The 24,332-nt window shown below is 38.3% G+C and overlaps 1 protein-coding gene and 1 long non-coding RNA gene across 3 annotated transcripts in view; one reads left to right on the forward strand and one right to left on the reverse strand.

Moving 5' to 3' along the window:
* rbms3 (RNA binding motif, single stranded interacting protein) overlaps positions 1–13,641 on the reverse strand; it is a 250,701-nt gene extending 237,060 nt beyond the window's left edge. For both annotated transcript variants that reach the window (XM_049480766.1, XM_022673722.2), the window contains exons 1-2: positions 13,528–13,641; positions 12,973–13,090 (exon numbers count right to left, since the gene is read on the reverse strand). In XM_049480766.1, coding sequence (XP_049336723.1) covers positions 12,973–13,052 — 80 coding nt within the window. In that variant the 5' untranslated portion in view covers positions 13,053–13,090; positions 13,528–13,641. The remainder of the gene's footprint in view (positions 1–12,972; positions 13,091–13,527) is intronic.
* Positions 1–19,205, forward strand: part of LOC125802511 (uncharacterized) — a 41,214-nt gene extending 22,009 nt beyond the window's left edge. Inside the window, exons 3-5 of the long non-coding RNA XR_007439638.1 lie at positions 1,047–1,179; positions 13,570–13,649; positions 18,535–19,205. This is a non-coding gene — a long non-coding RNA (uncharacterized LOC125802511). The remainder of the gene's footprint in view (positions 1–1,046; positions 1,180–13,569; positions 13,650–18,534) is intronic.
* Positions 19,206–24,332: the final 5,127 nt, after the last annotated feature.

Consider the following 24,332-nt stretch of genomic DNA (forward strand, 5'->3'; position numbering starts at 1 on the left):
TTTTTAAAAGCTATATTGACCTGCAATTGTTTATTGTTTTTTTTTCATCTGTTGTTTCTCCCATTTACTCCCATTCATTTTTACACACACCCAGGCCATAGAGTTTCTGTGTCCTGACAGCCACCAAACATCATGAACTTCTTCAAGGCAGATAGCTGAGCTCTAATCCACAACACAACTGACCTACACTTATCTGTTTTCTGTTTTTTCATCCATTGTTCTTTCATTCACTCCAATTTATTTTCACACATGTCCAATGCCTAGAGATTAATTTTCTTCAGAACCACCAAACTGCATAAACCCCTTTGGGACAGGTCCTTAAACTCATGTTAACCAGCAATCATTTTATATATATATATATATATATATATATATATATATATATATATATATATATATATATATATATATATATTATGCCTTAGTCAATTACATGTTTCAACATTTCTACATATTTCTCACATACCGTGCCCACCTTGTATAAAAGACAGACTGTGTGCTTCCATTCTACCAGAGCTACATTTTTCTGCAGCAGGGCAGAACTGAAATTTTGATCAGTGCCGACTCCCCACACAGCTTTGTTTTGTGGATATTTGACAGCTCCCCCAGGGACCTTCATGCCATATTAATGGCAAGAAATATGGCCACTTCCACTGTAATTATAAAAGCACTCCAGGCAGACACACTGCATCATAACTCACCCGGACTCCCTTCATGTTCCGTACTGTTTTTACTTCAGGGCAAGGAAAAGCATTATCAGTTTCATCAATGTCTTAATCCTTATCTTTTTCATTAAACACACCTCAGCTAAACTACTGCAACTGGAAACCGGATTGCTGTAAACAGGAGGGATGTTTGAGTCTGAGGAGGGGAAAATGATGAGCGATTTCTTTCCATCTCCAGGAAATTTGTTGCAGCCCAAACATTTGCTGGTGTTCACTAAAGGAGAAAGCTTTTAGAAGCTGAACACAAATGGGGCATCAGAGTGCTTGGCATTTGTGCTGAGGCAGAGCAATTACTGGATGTGTTCTCCTGTTTTCTGACAGTGCATGAGAAACAACGAGTCCACAGGAAAGCCTTAAGGCTTTGTAGAGGAACCACCACTGTCAAGAGGAATAGAGCTGTGCTCCAGCTGGACCAGGAATACAACCTGAGAGACAGAGAGAACAGAGCCGACCGGTAAGCACTTAGGCAGAATGAGTTTCACTTCGCTTTACAATGCTTCACATCTCTCTCCCACACATCCTCTCACCTCGCTCTATCAAATTTCTATCTATCCAGCAGGAATAGCTACTATCTCCTCAAAAAAACTCCTATTTTTGATATCAGTGCATATATTCACTTCCTCCTGCCAAGCGGTTCTGCCATTTTGAGAAAAGATAAATGCCTACCTCTTCTTTTTTAGATATATTTTCCTGAAGAAATGACCAAACCTCCAGGGAGGCGGTTCAGTCATAGTGGCTTTCATGTTCACAGCAAAAGAAGCTTTATTTCATTATTTCTCCATTTGGTTTCCTCTAGGCTCACAATTACAAAAAAAAAAAGAAAAACAGGCAGATAGGGTCATTCATTTTCTACACACAAACACACACACACACACACACACACACAAAAGATTCTCACATTGCATCTGAAGATTTCCAAACTTCCTGAACTTCCTTTACGTAATCTTCTCTTGTCTTTGAAGTGACTCTGATTAATAAGTATCTGAGGCCTTTTGGGATTCGTTCGCAGCGTATGTTGAAACGATCATCAAAATACTCCTAACTTGTAAAGTTAGGCCTAGTTCTTCTCTCAGAGGAATGTTCATGTTGTTTCCTTCCTCTCCAGCTAAAATGTGCAGCTTTCTGTGCTGCAGAAGGCACTGAAGAGCATCTGTGAAATTGTTGGCACCCAATTCTGAAAGATATTTATATCCCGATACATAATATTATTGAATTTCCAATTTAAATATAAACTGTACGAAGCCACAATTTATGCTCTACCTCATCACACACATTGACAGGCTAGAGAAGCCCATGGCGTTCTGCCTTTTGTGCTTAGCTTGAATGCAGAGAACTGATGGCAGTGCTCTGTAATGAACATCCGTCTATGACACATGCTGCTAATATTGTATAACTTTTGTATATAAATTTTAGACCATTTTTGATAGAATGATGTACCTTTATTTGCCTAAAAATGATGAAAAATTCATAGGCGACAGTCACACATGCCAGAGGTTATTTTCAGAAGATCCTAGGCTTTTTAAATATTTCTAAAAGAGTAACTACACTTAAAGATTTTTTATAGTAGCTGTTATTGTGACATGATTAAGATATTTGTCTAGTTTAATTTCAAATGAAATAAAAAAACTGCATGTTTACAATGTAATCCTCCATAATTTAGCAGTTTACAAATCGACCTTGATAGTGTCTCTCGTCTTAGTTAGTGTAATTTAGACTTGTCTCTATCTTATCCTTTTTACAATTGAGGTTCTGTTTTGTGATTTTGTTTTTGTTTTGTTTTGTCCTGTGTTGGAAAAAAAAGAAAGTAAAAAAATGCATGTGCATTTTTATTTGTCAGTATACATCTTTTAATTTATGACTACTTTTATGAAACCTACAGTAGCAGATTAGCCAAAATAAAGCTGGCTAGAGAGTAGGGTTGCAACGGTATGAGATTTTCACGGTATGATAACCGTCTCAGAAAATACAGCGGTATTACGGTTATCACGGTATCACAGTTTGTTACATATATTATTAAACTGACCCTTAAAGAAATTACAACAAAGGTTTTTTGTTCAATTAACTATTTATTGTAGAAACCTGGAACAACTATATAGATAATGTCTCCTTAAAAAAAAATAAACTGTACACCATTAGGTGAAGGAAACCAGGTTTTTCCACTACTCTTAAGGTCATTAAGGGTGTATATAATTATATATATATATATATATATATATATATATATATATATATATATATATATATATATATATATAATATATATATATATATATACACACACACACGTGTCACACATTACATGTCCTCTAAGAAGTAAAGATCCTGTGTTTAAACTATTCAGTACAATTATTTAAGTTTAAATTATTTAATATCTGATAAACTGAGCCTGGGTCAGTGTCTGATCAACAACTGTTGTAAACGTCCGTTTTACTGCCAAGTTGGTATATAACCAGATAGAGGGGATTTATTTCTGAGTCTGGTTTTAACACATGAAAAACAGGCACGTCAGAATTTGAAAATTAACGCATGTAAATGAATGGCGTCTTTCACATCCAGTCCGGCGAGCACCTTTACACGGACACGTGAATCCGTCGTAGCACACACTTCACGCCTGTACCTGCGTGCCCAAATTTCGGATAACTCAGCGCTTTTGCGGGCGCTTACCGCATGGGTTGTGCACGACTACAAAGAGATTTAATTTATGTTCAGATTAAAATTATAAACTAAACACATACTTTGCGCTGCACGGCGGGGTGGTGTTCTCGGAGATGGGAGAACAGGTTTGACGTATGTCCACCTTTAGCTGTGACTTTACGGCCACATTGATTATAAATCGGATAACCATCCTCGGGTGCGTTCGGCGGGTCTCTGAAATAGTCCCACACTGCTGATTTTAGTTTAGCCTTTTTTAGGCGGACGGAGATTTGTTTATTCTGATGCACTTTCTGCCGTTCTCACCGCTGTGTGCTGAGCAGCTGAAGCGGAGCAGAGATGCGCATGCGCGGGTGAGTTTCTCCGCTGGCTTGCGTTTTACCGGTAATAAGCAAACACACACGGTATGATAACCGTGCATTTTAATACCATGGTATACCGTGAAACCGGTTACCGCTGCAACCCTACTAGAGAGTAAATAGCTATGGTAACTGTCCTGAGAGCTGTATTAGTTGCTAATATCCCAAAAAAGAATTATGTCACTTTATCGGTAAGACAAGCAAGTTCTGCTGTGACCTTCATGTCTTTACATTACTCAGATCTTTAGTTATAAAGCTTAAAACACTGGCATGTAGCTGACAGCTCAATGCAGGCCTCAGATTCTGAGAGATACTGCATTATCGAAAATGTGTTTACATTAGGGGTGGGCAGTAAGGCTCTAAAATAATATCACAATATTTCATGTATTTTCACGATAACGATACTTTTGTCAATATGACACTGAATTAGATTTTTTTTTAAATTTGTATCATTGCATGCAATATGATATGGCTAACTGAGATATTACAAAAAATAATTTTATCAGATTTGTAACAAAAGTCAATGATCCAGAATGTCATGATACTAGCAATGCACTCCATATATCTCCATATATCCAGTATTAAAGTAAAATAAATGATACAGGATAGATATAATCTGTCTCTAGTAGATATATAATGGGAAATGAGAACCGTGTACATTTTTCTTTTGCTAAAAACGGCAAAAAAGTAGTACGCTGATGTGATAATTAGGAGTGGGTGATATGGCACGATATTTTAGGGTATAATATCGTTTACCATATTCAACATTTTTGGCGATATTATCACATACAATAAGATATGGCACACCCCTAATTTACATCACATCACTTTTATCTAAATATTTTCTGTTGCAATAAATATTGTTATTAAATTACTGTCCAGCTCTATGGACACCCGTGAAAAATATTACGCTCCACAGCTTTAGCTTGTATATCATACAAGCAAAATATTACCTCTAGTTCAGGTAAATCTGAAAAAATAAAATAATAATACATACAAAACATAAAATATAAACATAAAAAATACAAAACAAAGCAGTTATAATCCTCAACTGTTAAGGTGAGCCCGGTTGCTGCTTCCATGTGAACCACAGACTGCAGCCTGCAGATAATAAACAACTGTTTGTGTTGACAGAAAGAGGTCGAATATAGCAATAAAATGAATGCAACTGCAATCATTCTCTGTCACTGGAAACCTGTTTGTTTGTTTTGCAAAGCAAAATATGTAATTATTCCTCTAGTCAGACCTTTGTCACCTTTTATCAGATAACTGCCTTTGAAGAAGTTCTAATATTTCACCTGGTGTCAATCAGACCTGATTATGCTAGATTTCTGCTTTAGAAAACTCTGCACTCAGCAGTGACTTGATTTCTGATTATATGAAAGGGCATTATGTAAAATACAAGCCAAGCAAGTATCCAAGCAACACATTTATCACCTTAAGACTTAGGACTTCTTTCTTTTCCTTCTTAAGAAATATCAGGCGTGAACATAGCAGAAGAAGGAATGATATAAAACAGGACATGCTGCTAGCCTGAAGGCACAAAAGTGGTTATCAGAGGAGTGAGGAAAAGTCACGGAGAGATAGAACGACAAAGACGAGACGGAGTGACAGGAGAAAGATGAAGAGTTAAAGGGAAGGAGGGAGAGATTTAGGAGCATGTCAGGAATGTCAAGCACAATGAATAGCTGAGGAGCCACTGCTGGAACAGGGCTAAAACGGCTTTATCGAGGCATACAGGCACCACCGCCACCATTTACATGCTAGTTTAGTTCTGGGAATTTAATCGCTTGGTGATTAGCACAGAATTTAACCCTGTCAGAGGAGATTAGGTACGAGAGTGCTTAAGAGCACATTAGGTTTAGTGGGATCCTTGGGCTTCTGCAAAGCGAATGGGGGCTGCTACATTAAGTTTGCTGTTACACTTCTTTTATTATTTCACTTGGTTGTGCACACAGGAAAGAGGGGAGCAGATGCATAAATCAGACTTCAAACGGGGGGGAAACGATGCTGGCAGCTAGCTGGAGGAGAGCATGAGAAAGCCCCGAAATGTCCTATCGTGAAGCAGCTCATTCATCAAGCACTGAGAGGCTGGCTTCAGCCTGAGGCTTCTGCAGTAAGAGCCCAGGCTGCCTCTCCCTGCTTTGTGTTTTGAGGATTTTCAGGGCCGGGCTCACATTTTAGTGAGGCTGATTTCTGAAGGTGTTTAATTAAAACACCCCAGAACAACCTGAAACTGACTGAACTGTGCACTGCCACCATGAATCACGCTGTGCTGCACTCGGTGCTCCTGCTGCGTGCAGAGGCCTGGCTCGGCTTCAGCCGGGCTCATAACCTGGCCTCGCTTTCGTACGGCCCACACTTGCCATCTCACCCACACTGCACTTGAACAGCAGTGCTGCTAGCCCGGCTGAATGCAGTTCATCACCACTGATCTGGATATCACCACACCCAGACCTTTCAAGCAGGAGGAGGGATGCACACTTCAGAATGTGCAAAACTTTCCTTAATAGTTTTCAGCTAAAACAAGAAACCTCTGGACAAGATCTTCCATCCATCCTTCTTCTTATCTGCTTTTTACCCCGGTCAGTGTGGCGGTAGGTCCAGACCTAGCCAAAAACTCTAGGTGAAAGGCAGGAATTGCCTCTGGACAGGGCACCAGGCCATCTCACACACCGGTACCACACACCAATTTACTCACACATTCAACACCTAGGGGAAGTTTAGCGAAGCCAATTAACCTGCCATGTGTTTTTGGTAGGGAACCAGAGCACCCGAAGGTAACTCAGAAACTCTTAACAGACAGTGACCAGAGCCAAATCAGACCTACAGTCCAATCCCCTTGAAACTCTCCGGCACACACAGTACCTGATGCAACACCATCATGACCTGGACTAGACTCTGGACGCTTTTACACTGCAGGACCAAATGGTTATTAAACCTGAGGCCATGGCATTCCACCAAAGCAGACCCATTAGACAAGCTAGGGTTTCTTTTTCTGTTTGCTGTATTGATAAATCTGAACCAGGAGGTGCAGAAAATTCACTTCCATGTTATCAGATTTGCAATCAGAGTTTGTGTAGTAGAGACCAGAAGAAAACTATCTGTTGGAGTTACTGTTGACACTAGAGAGGAAAAAAAAATTAAGATAGAAAATGTCCTGTTTTGTCACTAAACCCTATGGGGATGGGTGGAGCTACTCATCATACTGCAACCAGCCAGCAACCAGAACGTGGTAGACCTGCAGTAGCTTCTTTCTATAGAGATATTGCACTGGCCATGCTTTATACAATCATTGCTTCCATCTAATTCTAGCTGTAATGCAGCACCCCTACATGAAGTTGATGCTCATGACATGTGATTCCAAACTGTAAGCTGTGAAAGAAAGTGATACTGGAAAGTGACATGGCATACTTTATATGTCAGAGTGTCAGAGTGTTGTCACAGTGCCAACTTGGTTGAGTAAAAACGTCTATCACTTTTCAGCTACAATATCCTCATACCTCGGTGCAAAATTAAGAAGTAAACTAGATACTAGATAGATGTGGCTGACTGACTTCATTTGGGGTGAGGAGAAACTCTGGCAGAGTTACTGCTTAAAAAAATCTTTTAAAAATCATCTGTCAGCAGAGAACGAACCTCAAGCCAGTTTTTCTAATGCTGTTAAAAAACATGTGGGTGTCTTGTTAAGCCAACTGGACTTTTTGAAAGCTTTCTACAGTGATATGTCCATCATAACTACTTATAAGAATGACATGTTAACAAAATCAGTTCTCTCAAAAATACTTTAATTTGAGAAAAGTTCCAAGTGAAGCCCTGGACACTCAAGCTCGACTATAACCAACTTGGTTCAGAAAACTGCATGGAATAGGCTGAGCCAACAGTTTCAGTGGAAAATCATTCCCCTGTGTCCACAACACATTTTCCTGACATGTTCTAGTGGAGTTTGACAGAAGAAATTCTCAAACATGAATAAATTTGCCAGTTGCCTCTTGACAGTTCATTGGAGCTGATGTGGTATGTCAAGAGTTTAACAGGCAAGGCTTATAACATAAATAAACTGAACGTTTTAATGCCTGAATCGGAAGAATGCTGATAATGTAAGTCTGAGTACATTTTTAGTAGAAAGAACATTAATTTGAGGAGCAAATGATAACACCATCAAAGCTCCTGATGCAATCCTGTGCAATGCAGTCTCAGCCCGAGATTTTTGTCCAACACATTTTGAGCCAAACGTTAAGATAAAGCCAAGTCTTCCCAAAAGACACGGCTTATCTGTGCCTACTGCTGTCCAACAAAAGAATACATAATGCAACAATGTTTCAAGACAGAGCCACTAATAAACATTTACACTAGAACTGGGCGGTATAACAGAAATACTGCGTACCATGTAGGGCTGTAACAATTAGTTGACATAATTGATAATGCCTCTAAATTCTATTGTCGACTTATCATTTGTAACTGCACCACACTACACAAAGGCCTGGGGACAGAAACACATTGGAACATGCAATGGAATAGGAAATATGCTTATAGGAGGCTGGTATTGAGGGGATGGCAAAAATACTCGTTGACAAACTAATCAACTGCTTGAAAAAAAAATCTTCTAAAATTGGAAATAAAAGCCTCAGTCTGCTGGAACATGGCCATGCTGCCTGTTTAGCCTGTTTAGCTTAGCTGAATGGCGACAAGTTCAAACAGTCTTTCTGTAATTCCAAACCCAGTAGCTGGACTTTGCTCTCTCTCTCTCTCTCTCTCTCTCTCTCTCAAATAGAGGCTCCAGTTTGATTGAGCTAGCTGAGCAAAGGCTAGAATTAGTAAAAATCACCAAGATGAGACAACAACAAATGATCAAGATGACAGGAGTACATTCAAACATTGTAAAGATTGGATTTCTGTGATGGTAAACTAGACTAAAGTCTAAGTTTGATGAAAGGGCAGCACTAGAGGTTCACATACATTATCTCCCAAAAAAATTAATACATATATATATATATATATATATATATATATATATATATATATATACACACTACTTTAAAATAAAATGGACTAGCCAACTGCTAGAGACACAGGGTACTGTCACATACAGAGATGAGGGAACCGTGGGTCCACCTCATGCCATGACATGCAGCCATGGTCTGCCCCAGCTAGTACACATTGGACTAATTAGGCAGCTGGCATAAAACTCTGGCGATAAGAAGGCTGAGACAACACAAAAATGAAGTGTTACAACTAAGGCTGTCGTTATCTTTGTTTGAGTTTGTTTGGGTGTTTTGTTTCTTCCTAAATGAAGGTATGATTTGAGCTCATTCAATCCCTGTGTTTGTGTCACGCTAAGCTTCTGAACTACCGGGTCACAGTGTCCACGCCAATAACCCTAGAAAAGAATTATAATGTTACAGCATTAAAAGTAATGATATGCTAAGGCAGGTAAGGTTAGACTATGCTACGATATACCATACTTTGCTATTTAGCTTTTGTGAGCTGCCACATTCCCATTAAACCAAGCAATAAACACAGAAACCACCTTCTGGTTTTCGCAAGCCCTTCATAAAACCAAAAATCTGCGTCTTTCATTCAGGAATAAAACACTTGTTGTGATCCTAAAATCCTACTTTGTTTTTTGATCGTTTTCACTTTCAACATAATGAAGGATGTGGTTGTGTGGAAGCCATATAAACATAGAATAAGTTGTGCTACATGCGAAGCTTATGCTACTCATGTCCAGTGATTACATATATATAAACTAGGTCTGTCACAATATCTGTTTTTATTTGGACGATATATTGTCCCAGAGATAACTGTAAAAAAAACATAATACTGTCATTTTTTTAAGGTAGTCTATTCTATATAATATTATAACAACACAATTACCCCCTTTTAAAGAGCAATGAGCTTCTAATTATTAAGAATAATTTGATTCTGGAATTGGAATATAATTTGTTTAAAATATCCTAAATCAAATAATATTGGTTCATTTATGTCAATTTGCTCTCATTTATAAGAAAAAAAAAACAAAATAGGCAATATCAATATATAAAAATAATATTGACTGATTTCATGCCCATGTATTGTCCATACACTTGTAAGTATTATGTAAATATCGAGACTGGCCTATTTCAGAGGGTATCACAATTTTTTAAAAAGTGGATACCGCCAGACTTCAATTCACACATTAAATAACGTGATCTTTGGACTAATGGGGAAGTTCATACTGGAGGCAAATTTAAGCTGCCACCCTTACATTCAACTGAAACTCCAGAACTGTGATGAAATGAGCTGTGCTGAGCTCATTTTTCACTAGTTAAGCTGCTCAGCTGCTCCTCTTCCCCCTGCTGGTGCCAGAGATTTAAGTGCTGTGTAGGAAAATAACACACATGATGAATTAGGAGAAGGCTTGCTTTGTGTGATGAATTAAGCAGAAGGCGAGGCCCGCATGTGTGAGTGTGTGTCCTCCAGTGTGTCAGTGCTCCTCTCCGTGCTCTGCCAGGGCACCAGCAACAGCATGGGGCTGACTGATCACCTGTCTTCGAGTCTGCTGGAGGGGTCTCCTCCTGCTTCACATAAGGTCGTTCAGTGACTTCAGAAGTTTGGAGGTGCCCCTAACGTGACTAAGCACTTTTCCTCCTCATTCTGCTCCCTGCTCTGCTCAGACTAATTCACTTTAATAAATGGCAAGTCCTCCGAGCATGTCAAGGCATTATCATTAAAATGAAGGATGAACATGCAATAACAATAAAGCCAGGCACTGCCTTCTCCATCGTCATTTTCTACAAAATCAGCTTCATGCATTAAAACATTATATACTGGGTTTCGGAAATACTGTATGCCTGCATGTTGGATTAAGTTCCCTATTTTGTGGATAACTATAGAGAGAACACAAATGGTAAACATGGCTTTCACGTGGTACCAGATCTTCCCCTACACATAGTAAAGGACATCATATTTGTAGAAAGTGTAAAGGTAGCAAACCTCTTTAAACTGTAGACCTGAAAGACAATCTTGTATCAGGATCGGCCTCAAAAACACTGATTAGTCCAGCTCAAGTAACAACAATATTCAGCTCATGTTGGAATTTGCTAATCAGGCAATTAATCAATATACTGAACATAAGCACGAATAGAACTAATGGGAAACTAATGGGAAACCTAAAAACAACATAGATGGTTAGCAAACCAAGTGGAAAGGCACAGCCAATAAGGAAAAAAAAAAGACGCCAACAACGTGTTACACCCATTTTTTACCCGATAAGGTTCAACTGAACAAACTAACATTCATCAGTTATATTGAAAAGCCATGGTATTTTACTGAAACAACTAATTTATTGTTCAGGAAAATCAGTCAGAGAGAAATGATAAAAAACCCAACAACAGCAGTTCTCTGAGTGGAACAGTTTTAAAGAAAGCCAATATAATCTAGCCTGTTCTGCCAATCTGTCCAGCTTGATCCAGCATGAGAGCCAGTTCTTCGTCTTCATCTTTTAGTACACTATGTAAAAAAAAAGGTTCTACACAATCTGGTCTCATCTGGTCATATGCATGTGTAAATTCTATTACTGTGGTATTTAATTTATGTAATAAAGTATAAAGTATGAACAGTAGAAGAAAGTATCAGTTAAAAAATGAAGTGTGGAGTAAAAACTGAGAAACTCTCCACAAGTCTCTCCACAAGCTTCCCCAGAGGCAGGTAAATGATGGCAGTGTACAACAATAAGTCCAACTTTTTCTCAAAGTCTTTTCAAAGTGACATTTTTATGAAAGGTATTCTCTCAGCATCTATCAGTTTGATGCAGTGGAGCTGAGCAGGGTAACTGAGGTTGAGGGCTTACATTAAGCCAACCTGCATTGCAACAGCAAATGCCACGTTGCCCAAATCCTCCTGTGAAGTGCCCATATTTCACATGATTTGATTTTTGTTGCCTTCATGGCCATGCTGGAGAGTTTCCAACTACAAAAAAACATAATTTAAAAAGGCCCAAAACTTGTGATTTCTACTCTGAACACTGTGGTTTCTTATGATTTCTGCATCCTCAGAGTTATAACTCTGTAACATCAGTTCACCATGTTAGTGAAGAGAGAGTACAGAATACTACTGATTCGAAAAATACAAATTTGTAGTAATTCCAAACGCAGCTTTCCACATCCTTTAACTTAATCAGATCAATGATTCAATATATGTCAATATTACATCCATGGATTACATCTACTCTACATGAAAAAATCAAATAATTAATCTAACTAACTTTAGTTTGAATTACATGTAACACAACATGCCTGACATCTTATTACAGAGTTTCAGAGGTTTGTAATGTTAAAGTCCCACGGAAATCCATTCAATGCAGTTTGAAATATTCTTAAGCAGTTCCTGCTAATTGTTAATTAACACATTATCTTTTTCAGTGTATAAGCATAGTATGCAACTTGCCAAATCAGCTTTTGTGAACAAAACGATTTGCATGACCAGTGCCCACTCATGGCTGGCATGGCCTCTAATCCATGCCAATAGTAGTGGAAACAAAGCAGAAGGTATAAATACTACTTAAAAAAGTGCTTACGGGTGGAATGCAACACTCAAGCTAGACAAAAGGGACTGCTGCAAGAAATGTCCTTCTACCTGTGTGTGTTCTGACATAAATCACACATGGAAGGAAACCTCTGCCAACAATAACAACAACCGGAAGAAGATACTTTATCAGAGGTTACAGCATGGTGCCCACAGGATGCTGTTGGATGAATATTTTGGTCGGTGGACTATTCTCAGTACAAGAATAACCTGGGGAGTTTAAAAACTCCAGCAGCAATGCTGTGTTTGATGCCCTCTTCTCAGCAGAGTACACATCAACACACCATGACCATGTCAGTGTCACTGCAGATGGTCTACAGACCTTGTAACATACACCCTGTCATTTAGGTCATGTGACCCCAAAAATGTGGGTAGTATGGTAATATACAATATTTTAATAAAAGTATATTCCCTCTAGTAATATTCAGCACAGTATCATTATTGCACACATATACAGTCGTACTGTCAGATTTTCTGTTAATGTCTCTTATCAACACAGTTAATCCCTTGATAATCTTACTAGCAATGTAACTCAGCCAACAAATAAAAAAGAAATAAAAATAAACACAGAAGCAAACAAAAATAGTAAATGCATGTGCTATTACCAAAAAAAACAAGAGGGGCTAAATACACCGATTTTAAAACTAAAAAAGGTGAAAAAAAGATTGTACCTCAGAAGAATTAATGCTTGAGGGGTGGCTGGTAAATCCTGCGTCTGGTAAAACTGGCAAATCCCAAACCTTTCACTCATTTGTGCGACCAGCTGTAGCCCTCCTGCTCTAAGGGTCTCTAGTGAGAAAAGAAACTAACATTTACACAATCAGAGGGCACTGCATGGAGTAATGGTGTTGTGTGATGATGCAAAATGTGGTGTGTTGTTGAAGGACATGTCAAATGCACACTGTATACCAAGCAACTAACACTTCCATGGCAACTGATGTGACAGATGTACAAACGTGGTGATATGAGGCAATACTTTGGATGGTGTGGACAAAGGTTTGGCAATTTTAGCAAAAACAGTCTGATACGGACACATGGGCTATGTTCACATTACATGCCTAATTAATCAATTCCAATTTGAGCTCAGATTGGATTAGGCTACCTTTGTGCCTTTTTGCAGTACATTTTGATGTAAGCAATGACCTATGTATAGCTATTGTAATGTGCATAAATAGTGAGCTAAGTACAGTAATATAAAAAATAAATGAGTGTCAGAAAAATATTACCTGAATAATAACTGCAGAAAATTACTTTTTTCTAAATTGCAGGTTCTCCAACACTGTAGACTCCTCCACTGTCAGAAACAAATCGGTGCATCATGGTCCTCCACATTCCCTGGCAACTGCAGGTAAACATTTTGTTAGGTAATGGTTATGGTTCCCAGTCTGTGTGGTTTTTAGTGTGTGCAGAATTTACTCAATAGGCTAAATACTAATAATTCAAGCAATTCATGTTTAATTTGCAAAGTGAAATACAGAACATTCTGTTCATCAGATGTGAAATACAGTTTTTTTTTTCAGCAACTCTAACACAGAACATTTTCTTCTTATTTAATATTTTTTATTATTATTTTCTGTTTTACCTTTTGGCTTTTTACCTTTTTATTTATTTTATTTATTTCATACTTTTATAAAAAAAATAGCTTCCTAAGAATGAATGAGTACTCAAATGTAGCACCGACTTAAGTGTTGACTATTGCTATAACTCTTAGTATTGTACTTCTCCAGTTTTGAATGACACAAATACAATAAACTGTAACTGGATGTAAACTGTAGGCATATATAAGCTAAGTAAACTAATCCCAATCAGCAAAATCAAATCTCAACCACTGTGAAAATCAATCTCACTAGCTAACTAACCTAAAGTAACTTTTCTAACATAACTACAAGTTTGTTTTTTAAGTTATTTTACTAACCAACACAGTTAGCTATCAGCTTGCTAAATAGCATATCTAACTAAGCAAAAAAATTAAAAGACAGTGCTACCAACTTCACCTCAGTCAGACAAGTAAGTTAAATAAACCTAGCTAACCTAGCTATAAATAACTAACTAACCAAGTAAATTCACCTCAATATCCCCCACAGCCAGTGCTACCAACATCATCTCAGATAACTAACTTAACCCAGCTAACCCTAGCTATAACTAACTAATTAATTAAATTAACCTAAATACCCCCCACAGCCAGAGCTACCAACATCACCTCAGATAACTAACCGATCCTAGTTAGCTAACGCTAGCTTACTAGGTTAACTAGCTAAGCAAGTAGTTAAAGTACCTAGATAGGTTAGTTAAATGACCCAGGCTAGTAACTTTAACTACCAAAATGAGCTAGAGTTAGCTAAAAAAGTAATTCTTTACTCATACTCTAAAAAAACAACATGTTTTCAACTTCCCCAAACTGAATTTTAAATTAATTGGTAAATTAACTATTTTACAGAGCTCAGTTTGTTGCTGACAGGTTAGCTAGCCACCCACCTTCCTATTACGAGGCTGAAGTTGGTTTGAGACAGAGCGCTATGTGTGAATGGGAAATCTCTTAGGGCCAATCATGGAGCCAGTACAGGGAGAAAGTTCCGCCTCTCAGTAGAAACAGCCAATCAGCTTGCTGGTTTTACTTCGCGCGGAGCAGAGCCATAGAGCCTCTCTATGGCTCTGGCGCGGAGGAGAGTCAGTGTGTTTGTGGAGGCGGCTGAGCCCCTCCCCCCTCCCTTCGCTTTATTAATTAAGCAGCAGGATGCAGCAGCAGCTAATTTTAAAACAGTTATGGATATACGGCGATTTTTAAAGGTAACGGAGTTAACCATGTAAACTGTAATAAGATAGATAAGTTTCTGATAGTTGGATAAAATTACACGTCTCTGAATCAAAACACACAGATCAAACTTACTGTGTGTTTAATAAACTGCAGCTGTGTTAGTCAGTTATCTTAACTTTGGAATTAGCTAGATAGGGAGTCAAGGTTTAAGAAAAAAAAAAACTATATTTGTAATGTTCAACTTTCTCTGTATCTGATCAGCTAATCACTATTTCATTTTCAAACTGTGTGTATTAATTTAAGATTGCAGGACTTACTAATTAAAATCCTTTACTGAGTTTACCCTTAACCCCCTATGGAGCCTAAATTAATCCTAATTAACTGCATTTAAAGCAGAGAAAGCTCTAGAATATGCATAACAGCGGGAATATGCAGTAGAATAAGCAGGAACCGGGTTGAGAAACACTGCTGTAAGGTGACTTCTGTTCATTTGTAGTTCACAATACGACCACAGTAAGACCACATCTACTGACGTCTAAAATCTCTATGAAACGTAAAGTTACATTCTGTTTCATAAAAGGACACCAACATAAGAAGTGCTCTCAGTAAAAAATAAAAGGAACACAGGACCCAATGCTACTAAGTTTTTTTAAAGAGTAGAGAAAATGTAAATATATACAACATACAATACATAACAATAATAATATTAATAATAGTAATAACCAAATCTGCTATATTATTTTAAATATAAGGTGATAACTGATCAGTCTTTGTCATATGTATATAATTCAGACATTTCACACATAATTTACATAAACAACAGTAAATGTAATGTGGAGTAACATGTTTAGGTTGTAAAGTCACCTGTACTTGGATGTAACTAATAATAAACAGAATACAGAAAAAAGGGATTATTTGTGATTAAAAGTAATTCCACAAATGTTGTTCTAGGAAACTATAGGGTGGGCTTTGGCTCATATTAGCAAATGTGTCCCCCCAATATCAAACCCGCTTCTACGCCCTTGGCTACAATAATAAAAATAACACACACATAAAAACTAGTAGAAGGCTAAAAGATAAAGTAGCTAAAAATAACACTAAGAAAAGGAAGTACACAGATAAGATGAAATAAAACGTAAATCAGGAAATAAAATTAATAATTTAACAAAAATCTAAAATAAATTAAAATATTTTTTTATTATTTTTTTTTAGCTATGAATCTAATAACACGTATTTAACGATTCAAAACATGAACTGGTCAAACTCAGGCAGCTTTAATTCTTTTTTTAAAAGGGGTTTTCTAAGCCAGGTTTAAATAATTTATATTTATGACAAAAAAAATCACTTCTGTTACTGGCACTCATTCCTGTTACTGAAACTCTTTTTTGTTACTGGCCCTCACTCCTGTTACTAGCACTCACTCCTATTACTGTCACTCACTCCTGGTATTGTCACTCACTCCTGTTATTGTCACTCACTTCTGTTACTGGCACACACTGCTGTTACTGGCACTCATTCCTGTTACTTTTTATGTTTTGAGCATAGACCGTGAATAGCTGGACAGAGCATCGTCTATCAAAAGTAAAGGCACCACAATTTGGGTGCCCCCTGCTGTGTAGAAAGCTGTGTAACCCCTGCCATCTCCATAGGTTTTAATGGCAAAACAGACAACTTTCAATCACATTCATCATTTATACATGTAATTTTCTGGGGACAGAAATGGCATCGATTTGGCAGAATATGCCTTAAAATTATTTAGTGACACAAGTGAGCTGAGCTTTAGAGGTCCTTATATTGAATTTCCCGTTTGCTGGTGCCCTGTAGCTAAAAGCAGAATTTCCCAGTTTAGCAAAAACTCTAGGATTCTGACAGGTAATCCAGTCAGTAGAGCAGCTCTGTTAATTACTGTTGTTTATAGAAATCATGAGATATGGTTGATGAGGTGTTAGATGGAAAAGACAGACCAAAATGCTAATTATTTTTAGTGTTGCTTTTAGGAAAGCCCAAAACAGTGTTAATAGATGTAATGAGAAAGAGAATTTAGCACTTACCCAGACATGTGCAAATACTGGAGTATAATGCTGCATTCATGTGCTGTCTAAATCATCGTAAATGTGAGCTCCCTACTGGGAAGTTGAACATGAACACCCACTCAAGTCATACTTTTTTATAGTGGGATGTTCAGAAATCATTTTGTTACTAGAGTTTTTGAGTGATTTTCAGAGTTTTAACATGGCAAAAAAAACTGAATCAGTAATGTACTGTATAAAATACTCCAGCCTAGAACTGGGCAGGGCATGGGCAGGGACAAGGACAAAAACAGACACAGGGCCATGTGCTAAAACACACACAATAAAAACAAATAAACAGATAAAGACAGAAAACAGAGCTCTGACAAAGTGTAGCAATTTTTAATCAGAATTGTTTAACTGTTTCGCACACCAAACTGCAGTGGTCACATTAATGGCAAATTTATTTAAATCCTAGCTGACACACCAAATGAAAAATTAATATTTCTGTTGCACACCGTTTCACACCAGGTCAACTAAACATCATGCCAGAAAATGTAGCACAAGTGCACAATGTTTTTGACACAAGGTGAGGCAATGCACTACAATTTAACATTCAACATAGATATAAGTAAGTCTTGCTAAACTGGTGAAGCAATTTCACCTGAAACCAGCCCACCAGCTCATGTGAAGCACTACAAACCCCATCTGAAATTAATAATGAATCCAGCAGCCAAGCAACCTCTATTCAAAATGTGCAAAAGCGTCTGTGTTTTATTTGAAGTTGTTGAAATCGAACAAGATGCAATAGCCCTGCTTCCAGCTGGGACAAATAGCATCGGATTTTCCTATTTGTTCCTCGTCCTCTTGACTTTGACCCCGTCTCAATCTTTCTGTGTAGTTCAGCCAATATTGTGGTTACTCTAAATTCCTGCATGTGAGTCATATTGTGCGCCATGTCTTATGGGATATTGTCTTCCCGAAAATTTCCCTGCAGCTTGGAGCCCATTTGGCTGCCCATGAAAGACTGCATGTGTGAAGCCTTACTCATATCCACCCTGATTCACTTCCTGAGAGCCCATGCAACAGCGTGAAATGACCCAAGTGCCTCCAGTCCCAACCCTACAGCATTGCTTTCCAATATAACTGCAGTAAAACACACACAGACACACACACACACACACATACACACACAGATCGAAAATTACACTTTCGTTGTCCTAGTCCAAGTATCCAAGCGTGACAGAGTAATGCTAGAGGAATTCCAAACAACATGACTTCTGGGAGCTTAAAAGCCCAAAGAATATTTGGGGAACTTAACTGCTGTATTGCAGCAGTGACATATTATACTCATACTGTTCCCATAATATTCTCATACTATTCTCATAATAATGCAAGCTTATAAGAAAAACTTACTGTACATTTTAGGAAATAATATATTAATCTAATGTCTTTTCATTGCTTTTTAGGCTTTGTCGTCAGCCCACAGCCCACATCTGGACCCTCACAGTAAGGCAGAGGGAATGCCAACACCCTAGGCAAATGGGCAGGACCAGACTGGTGATGGGGGTGTGAGGGAAAATAACAAAACACCGACTTTTAAAAGCAGCAAGGCAGCCCAACTGGGTCCTAAAATGTTTTGTCCATCAGGGTCTGTGGTGGCACCAGGAGGAGTTAAACGTGGGACCCCTCTGGGTTGTACACTGCACACCAATGTGAGATTTAGGTGTCCAAACTGGGTCTCAGAAACAATACGCATACAAATGCAGCGAGACCCACGTTCAACTGGAACCCACCTAACCCATATTTTAACCGTGAACCTGAATGTTGGCTAGGTTAATAGCACTTAGAAGCCAGTGTTTGGTTAAAAAGGTGAAAGGTGATGCAGAATTAATGCAGAATTAAGTCTCCTAGTAGATGTTTAGCTGCAGCTTTCATTTATATGCAAGCTATAACCCAGTTACCTGTTGCTAAAATCAGGACTTCCTAACCCAGTGTCCTCCCGCCCAGTCCATGTCGGGCCATTTCCTCCTGCCGCAGACACTCACACACACACACACACAGGCGGGTGAACCGGCTGCGGATTCCTAAAAAAAATGGTCTAATAATGCCTCTAATAAAGTTGTGTTTCTAAAACTCAATATTTTTAATAAAACTGCCTCCAGTTTTTCAGTTTCCACTTGTCATGCAAAGAGAAATGCAGAATTAAACGAGCTTTATTTGTCATTTTCCCTTTTGTGTACAGCAGTACAAGCTGATTGCTTACTGTCTGATCATAAAAAACTGCCTTTCAAAAGAATAATCTACCCCTCTACACATGCTGAGAAGATTCCCTTTGACACCAGATGATTATTTCAGCTCATGTGTCTTTTCTTGACTCATAAAGGGGCTATTGCTCCCGCTGCTTTGACTGCTTTAATTACTGGTTAACCCAAACGCATGATCACTAAATAACTACATGACAGTTCATCGTCTGGAGGATGAAGCAGGCTTTCCTGCAAATCCTGTACAGTCATGTATTTGGAATGAATGGAGGTGATTAGCAATAGTTTCTGGATGGATGGATGCATGGATGCATCATGGATGCATCATTTTAAGCACAGGAAAATGAATAGGAGTAGGAAATCCTAAAAGCCAATTTCGTCCCATCTATTTTTGGAGCTCTGTGTTTTGTGTTGTGTTCTAATGTAAATTAAATAAATAAACATATAAATACCAACTAGGGCTGGACCCGAATATTCGGGTATTCGGATATTCGTTCGTTGAGTAGGTATTCGGTTTTTAATTTTGGTATTCGGATATTCGTTTTTTTTCTCCTTTCCAGAGTTCCACCTCACTCTAACCACTTCTGTTCTCGCGGGTCCCGTCAGAATATCTTGCGCGCGGGACAGAACTGAACTGTTATTGGCTGGAGCGGGAGTTTAATCCAGACGATGCGGGAGCAAATTAATAAATAGTTAAGAAAACTGTAATAATTGTAAAAAAAAAAAAAACCTAAAGAAAACTCTCAACGCGCAGGATGGACCGACACACACACGCACACACCGATGGTGTTTGGACTGGGGTAAGGAAGGGGACCGCACTATTCAGCGCTGCTGTTTTAATAAATATATAAGTAAATTTGAAGCATTAAATGTAGTTTATTTAATTTATATTAGGAACGTGGGGCGGGAGCGGCAGAAATGTTTATGTGGCGGGCGGGCGCGGGATTAAAAGAAGCAATTTTTTTGCGGCGCGGTAACCAGACAGAAACGCGGGAGCGTGGAAGAGTGGGTTTAAAAATCAGTCTCGCGCAGACCTCTATTATACATGATAAAAAAAAATGCAGGCTCTTCGAAACTGATTTATATAATAAAACGTAAGGGGTAATGTGGCAACAGTAGGGGCTAAATCGGTTACAAAAGCCTGGCCTACAAAAATGATGTCTGAACGAATTTCCTCTTATCTAATATAATTTAAAATGGTTTAAAAATATAAAATAATTTCTAAGCAAACAAAATATTTAATATTGAGCTTATAGCCCAAGTGCAAAAATACAAAATCAGTAATACGGCTATGCCCTGCACAATCCTTAAACCGAAATAGACCAAGTACAATAACGTCATTAACAATGACTTTCCTCTACTCTAATATAATTTAACATGGTTTAAAAATATAAAATAATTTCTAAACAAACGAAATATTTAATATTGAGCTTATAGCCCAAGTGCAAAAATACAAAATCAGTAATATGCCCTGCACAATCCTTTAACTGAAATAGACCAAGTACAGTTTACAATGACTGTCCTCTAATATAATTAACAATGTTTAAGAATATAAAATACTTCCTGAACAAACGTTTTTTTTGTTTGTTTTTTTAAGCAAATAGCCTAAGTGTGAAAACACAAACAGCAATTTACTGGGCTGGCTTGCGCAGCGGAGAAACCGTGCAGCAGCCTCCTAGCCTGCTTATGCAGCTGATAAGCCGCGGTGTGGGGCAGCAGAAATTCCGGGATGAAAACACAAAGAAATCTGGGCTAAAAACACAGAAAAAATATGGGGTGAAAACACAAAAATCCGGGATAAAAACACCAAAAATCCGGGGTGAATATGTCTCGTCGGTCAGAGCAAATTGAACATTTTTCAGTGGATTAAAGGGGCCGTGATTTGCTTTTTTTTTTTTTTTTTTTACCTCTTTTTTTAAAAACGAATATTCGAATATTCGCTTCGAATCAGTGCCGAATATCCGGAGCTCAAAAAACGCTATTCGGGCCAGCCCTAATACCAACACATTTACAACAAATGTGCAGTGTACATATGTGGGGCCCACATTAAACAAAATGTTGTGGGGCCCAGTTAGGCTACCCATACTTGACCCACATGGGCATGTTATCTAAGGGCGTGCCAATAACTGCTATTTTTGTTTTTGGCAGTGCTGATTTTTTTTATGTATAAAGTTTTAGTTCACTCAATTTGTGCATTTTCTGAAAGAAGTGCAAGGCTGTCAATGTTCTTAGTCTTGTGAGGTAGATTTAGTGGTGATAATTATACAACTAGTAAATCGAATAATGTTTTGAATGTGTTTAACTGATTCAATGTACTATAGTGGTGCATTTTCTAAAAAAAAAAAGTGTAGGGCTGTCAGTATTCTTAACCTTGTCTGTAAACTGGATATTTTAGTGCATGTGGTTTACATGTTTTACATTTATTGTGGTTATAAGTTAATCACCAGTTTAAATAGAATCAGGTTCTGTTTACACACTGTTTGCTTCAGTTTGATTCAGTTTACCCATGTGACGCATTTTCAGCAAAGAGTAAAGGAGTGACAGGATTTTTGGTAATTGCTGTGAATTAGATTTTGTATATATGACTTCAAGATTCGCATGTTTTTTGTTGATAATTACACAATCATTTTAAATAGAACCAGACTCTTTGGTTGGTGTGGTGTAGTGGATAATACCACTACCTGCCAGTGAGCTACCCTATCATGTGGGAGACTTGGGATCAATTCCCACTCTGGGTGACTATACTATACTCTACACCAATAAGACTCTACACCAATAAGAGTATTCCTGTTACCTTTGTAACAGGAATACCCTTGTAAGTCACTCCAGATAAATGCTGTAAAATAAAATAAAAATGATTCTCTGTTTACACCATATGCTTAACTGATTGAAAAAAGTGGAATGGTGACAATATATTTGGCCATGACAGTGAACTGTTTTTCTTTTTATATACGAAGTAAAATTGCACATGTTTTTGGTGACAATTATATAATCAGTTTTAAATAGTTTAACTGTTTACCTGATTCAGTTTCTCGCTGGCTCGCTAGACATTACCTACTATCTTGATGATACTAGATTGTAGTAGTAGATTATTTTTAGGACATTCTTGTCATTGTATTCAGCTGTAAAAACAACTCCCCCTGTTCCTATGTTCTTCCAGATCATAAGACAAGCTAAAGGTAAAGATGAATGGATGGGTACAGCATGTGCCAGGTTCATACAGTGCAGCAACTGTTATCTCTGCTCCGAGGTGCTCTAGCCCACCCGGATGAAAGTCAAGAATTCCAGCTATGCGGGACGGGACGAAAATAACACTCTGACTGAGTTGGTGCAATGAGGCAACAAGATAGACGTCAAAGTAGGCTGCAGGTCAGGGGAAAGTGCGGTCTATTAAGTGGGAGTGCGGCAAAATAGAGAGGAGCTAAAGGTCACAGTCACCCTGTACTGGAAGGCCTGTCACTTGAGCTCTCGAAGAAGGCGATGTAGCCCGCCAGTGCAGCGATTTAATAGGATTGGATCTACCCACCAGCGCAAAATTACATGGATCCTTTATTGCAATTTTAAACACTAGCCCTGGAGAATACAGATGGAGAGAGTGGGAGAAAAAAAACGAGGGAGAGGAGGATAAAAACACAGAAAATCAATAATGAACAGCTAACACAAACATAATCAGAAGAGCAGGCCAATATATTACTCATGACTAATACACGCATCACAGGCTTCAATTCAATTTACTTGGAGGAAAAAATGAAAAAAAAGGGAAAAAACATGGAAAATAAATAGAGCGCCTCATTCAAATTCATTAGAACCTGTCCCTGAGTGCCTTCTGAATATTCCCTTTAAAATACCGACGCACAACACGACAAATTCTCTGGCAGGGCGGAGTGTCGGACACTAACTCAGAACAGATGAAGCTCACACACCGCCGCCTTCTAACTGCGTGACTCAGTCGCAGCAAAACAGATTCATCAGGATAATGATAATAATAAAAGAAATTTGAATCAGTGAGAGGCAGTGTAGCGCGAAGGCGCCAACGATGAAGTGTGCGTGTTCGCCCGTGCCATTGGTGCTGGCTGCTCTCCGCACTGATGTTTTAATAGGTGCAATCCCTCTCCACTCCCCTCCCTTGTCCGAGCCGGTGTCTGGATTACTTCATAATCCACACTACATTATGGCGCGTATGTTAATTGAAAGACAAATGAGTTTATTTGGGTGTAATCCATCACTATGACACCAGGCTTGAGGAATGGAGGGTAAGCGAGAGGTGGGAGGGAGGAGAGAAGCCAGCGAGGGAGAGAGGGAGGGAGGGTGGAGATGTTTGACTTGTGCCTTTGTACTACACCCAGAGTCATGCGCCAGCTGGATCAGAAGTATCTTTTGCAGAAAGTACACCAAACCCCCCAACACACACACACACAGTGATATTTATACAAACATTCTTTAATTACCACCCACCCTGTACTGCATGGATCTGTAGTCTGGTTTAAGTTACAAATACAAAGTCAGACCTATCCACCTGCAGGCTGGTGGATATTTTAGAGCAGGAAAAACTAAAATAAGGGCAAAAAAAAGAACTTAATGACAAAGTTGACTCGCTATTTTTGCTGTCCTGCAAAAACCTTCAAAAATCGTAATTTTTGCTGTTTTACTGAACTCTGCCTCTACTGATTTGAGAAACTCATAATCCTATAATGCATATCTCTGTCCCTGACATATGTTTCTAGTCACCTGATATTTAATCATCATGCTCTCTGGTGAGAATGTGTAATTGCACAGAGCATGGAAAATAGTACTTTTAATGCAGGTTAATATAAATAAATTGATTTGTGAAAGTATGTGTTTTTGCTTTTTAATTTATAAAATACTGCCAACGTTTGGTTTTGGAATGAATGTATTAGACATAGCAGGGATAGTCGTTTTAAGACAGGGAGATCATTTATTAGAATATTATTCCCCTCCAAACTCAGAAAGCATGTGTTTTTTTATTATATTTTTTTTATTTA

This window comes from Astyanax mexicanus, chromosome 6, assembly GCF_023375975.1.
Source record: "Astyanax mexicanus isolate ESR-SI-001 chromosome 6, AstMex3_surface, whole genome shotgun sequence".
Lineage (NCBI taxonomy): Eukaryota > Metazoa > Chordata > Actinopteri > Characiformes > Acestrorhamphidae > Astyanax > Astyanax mexicanus.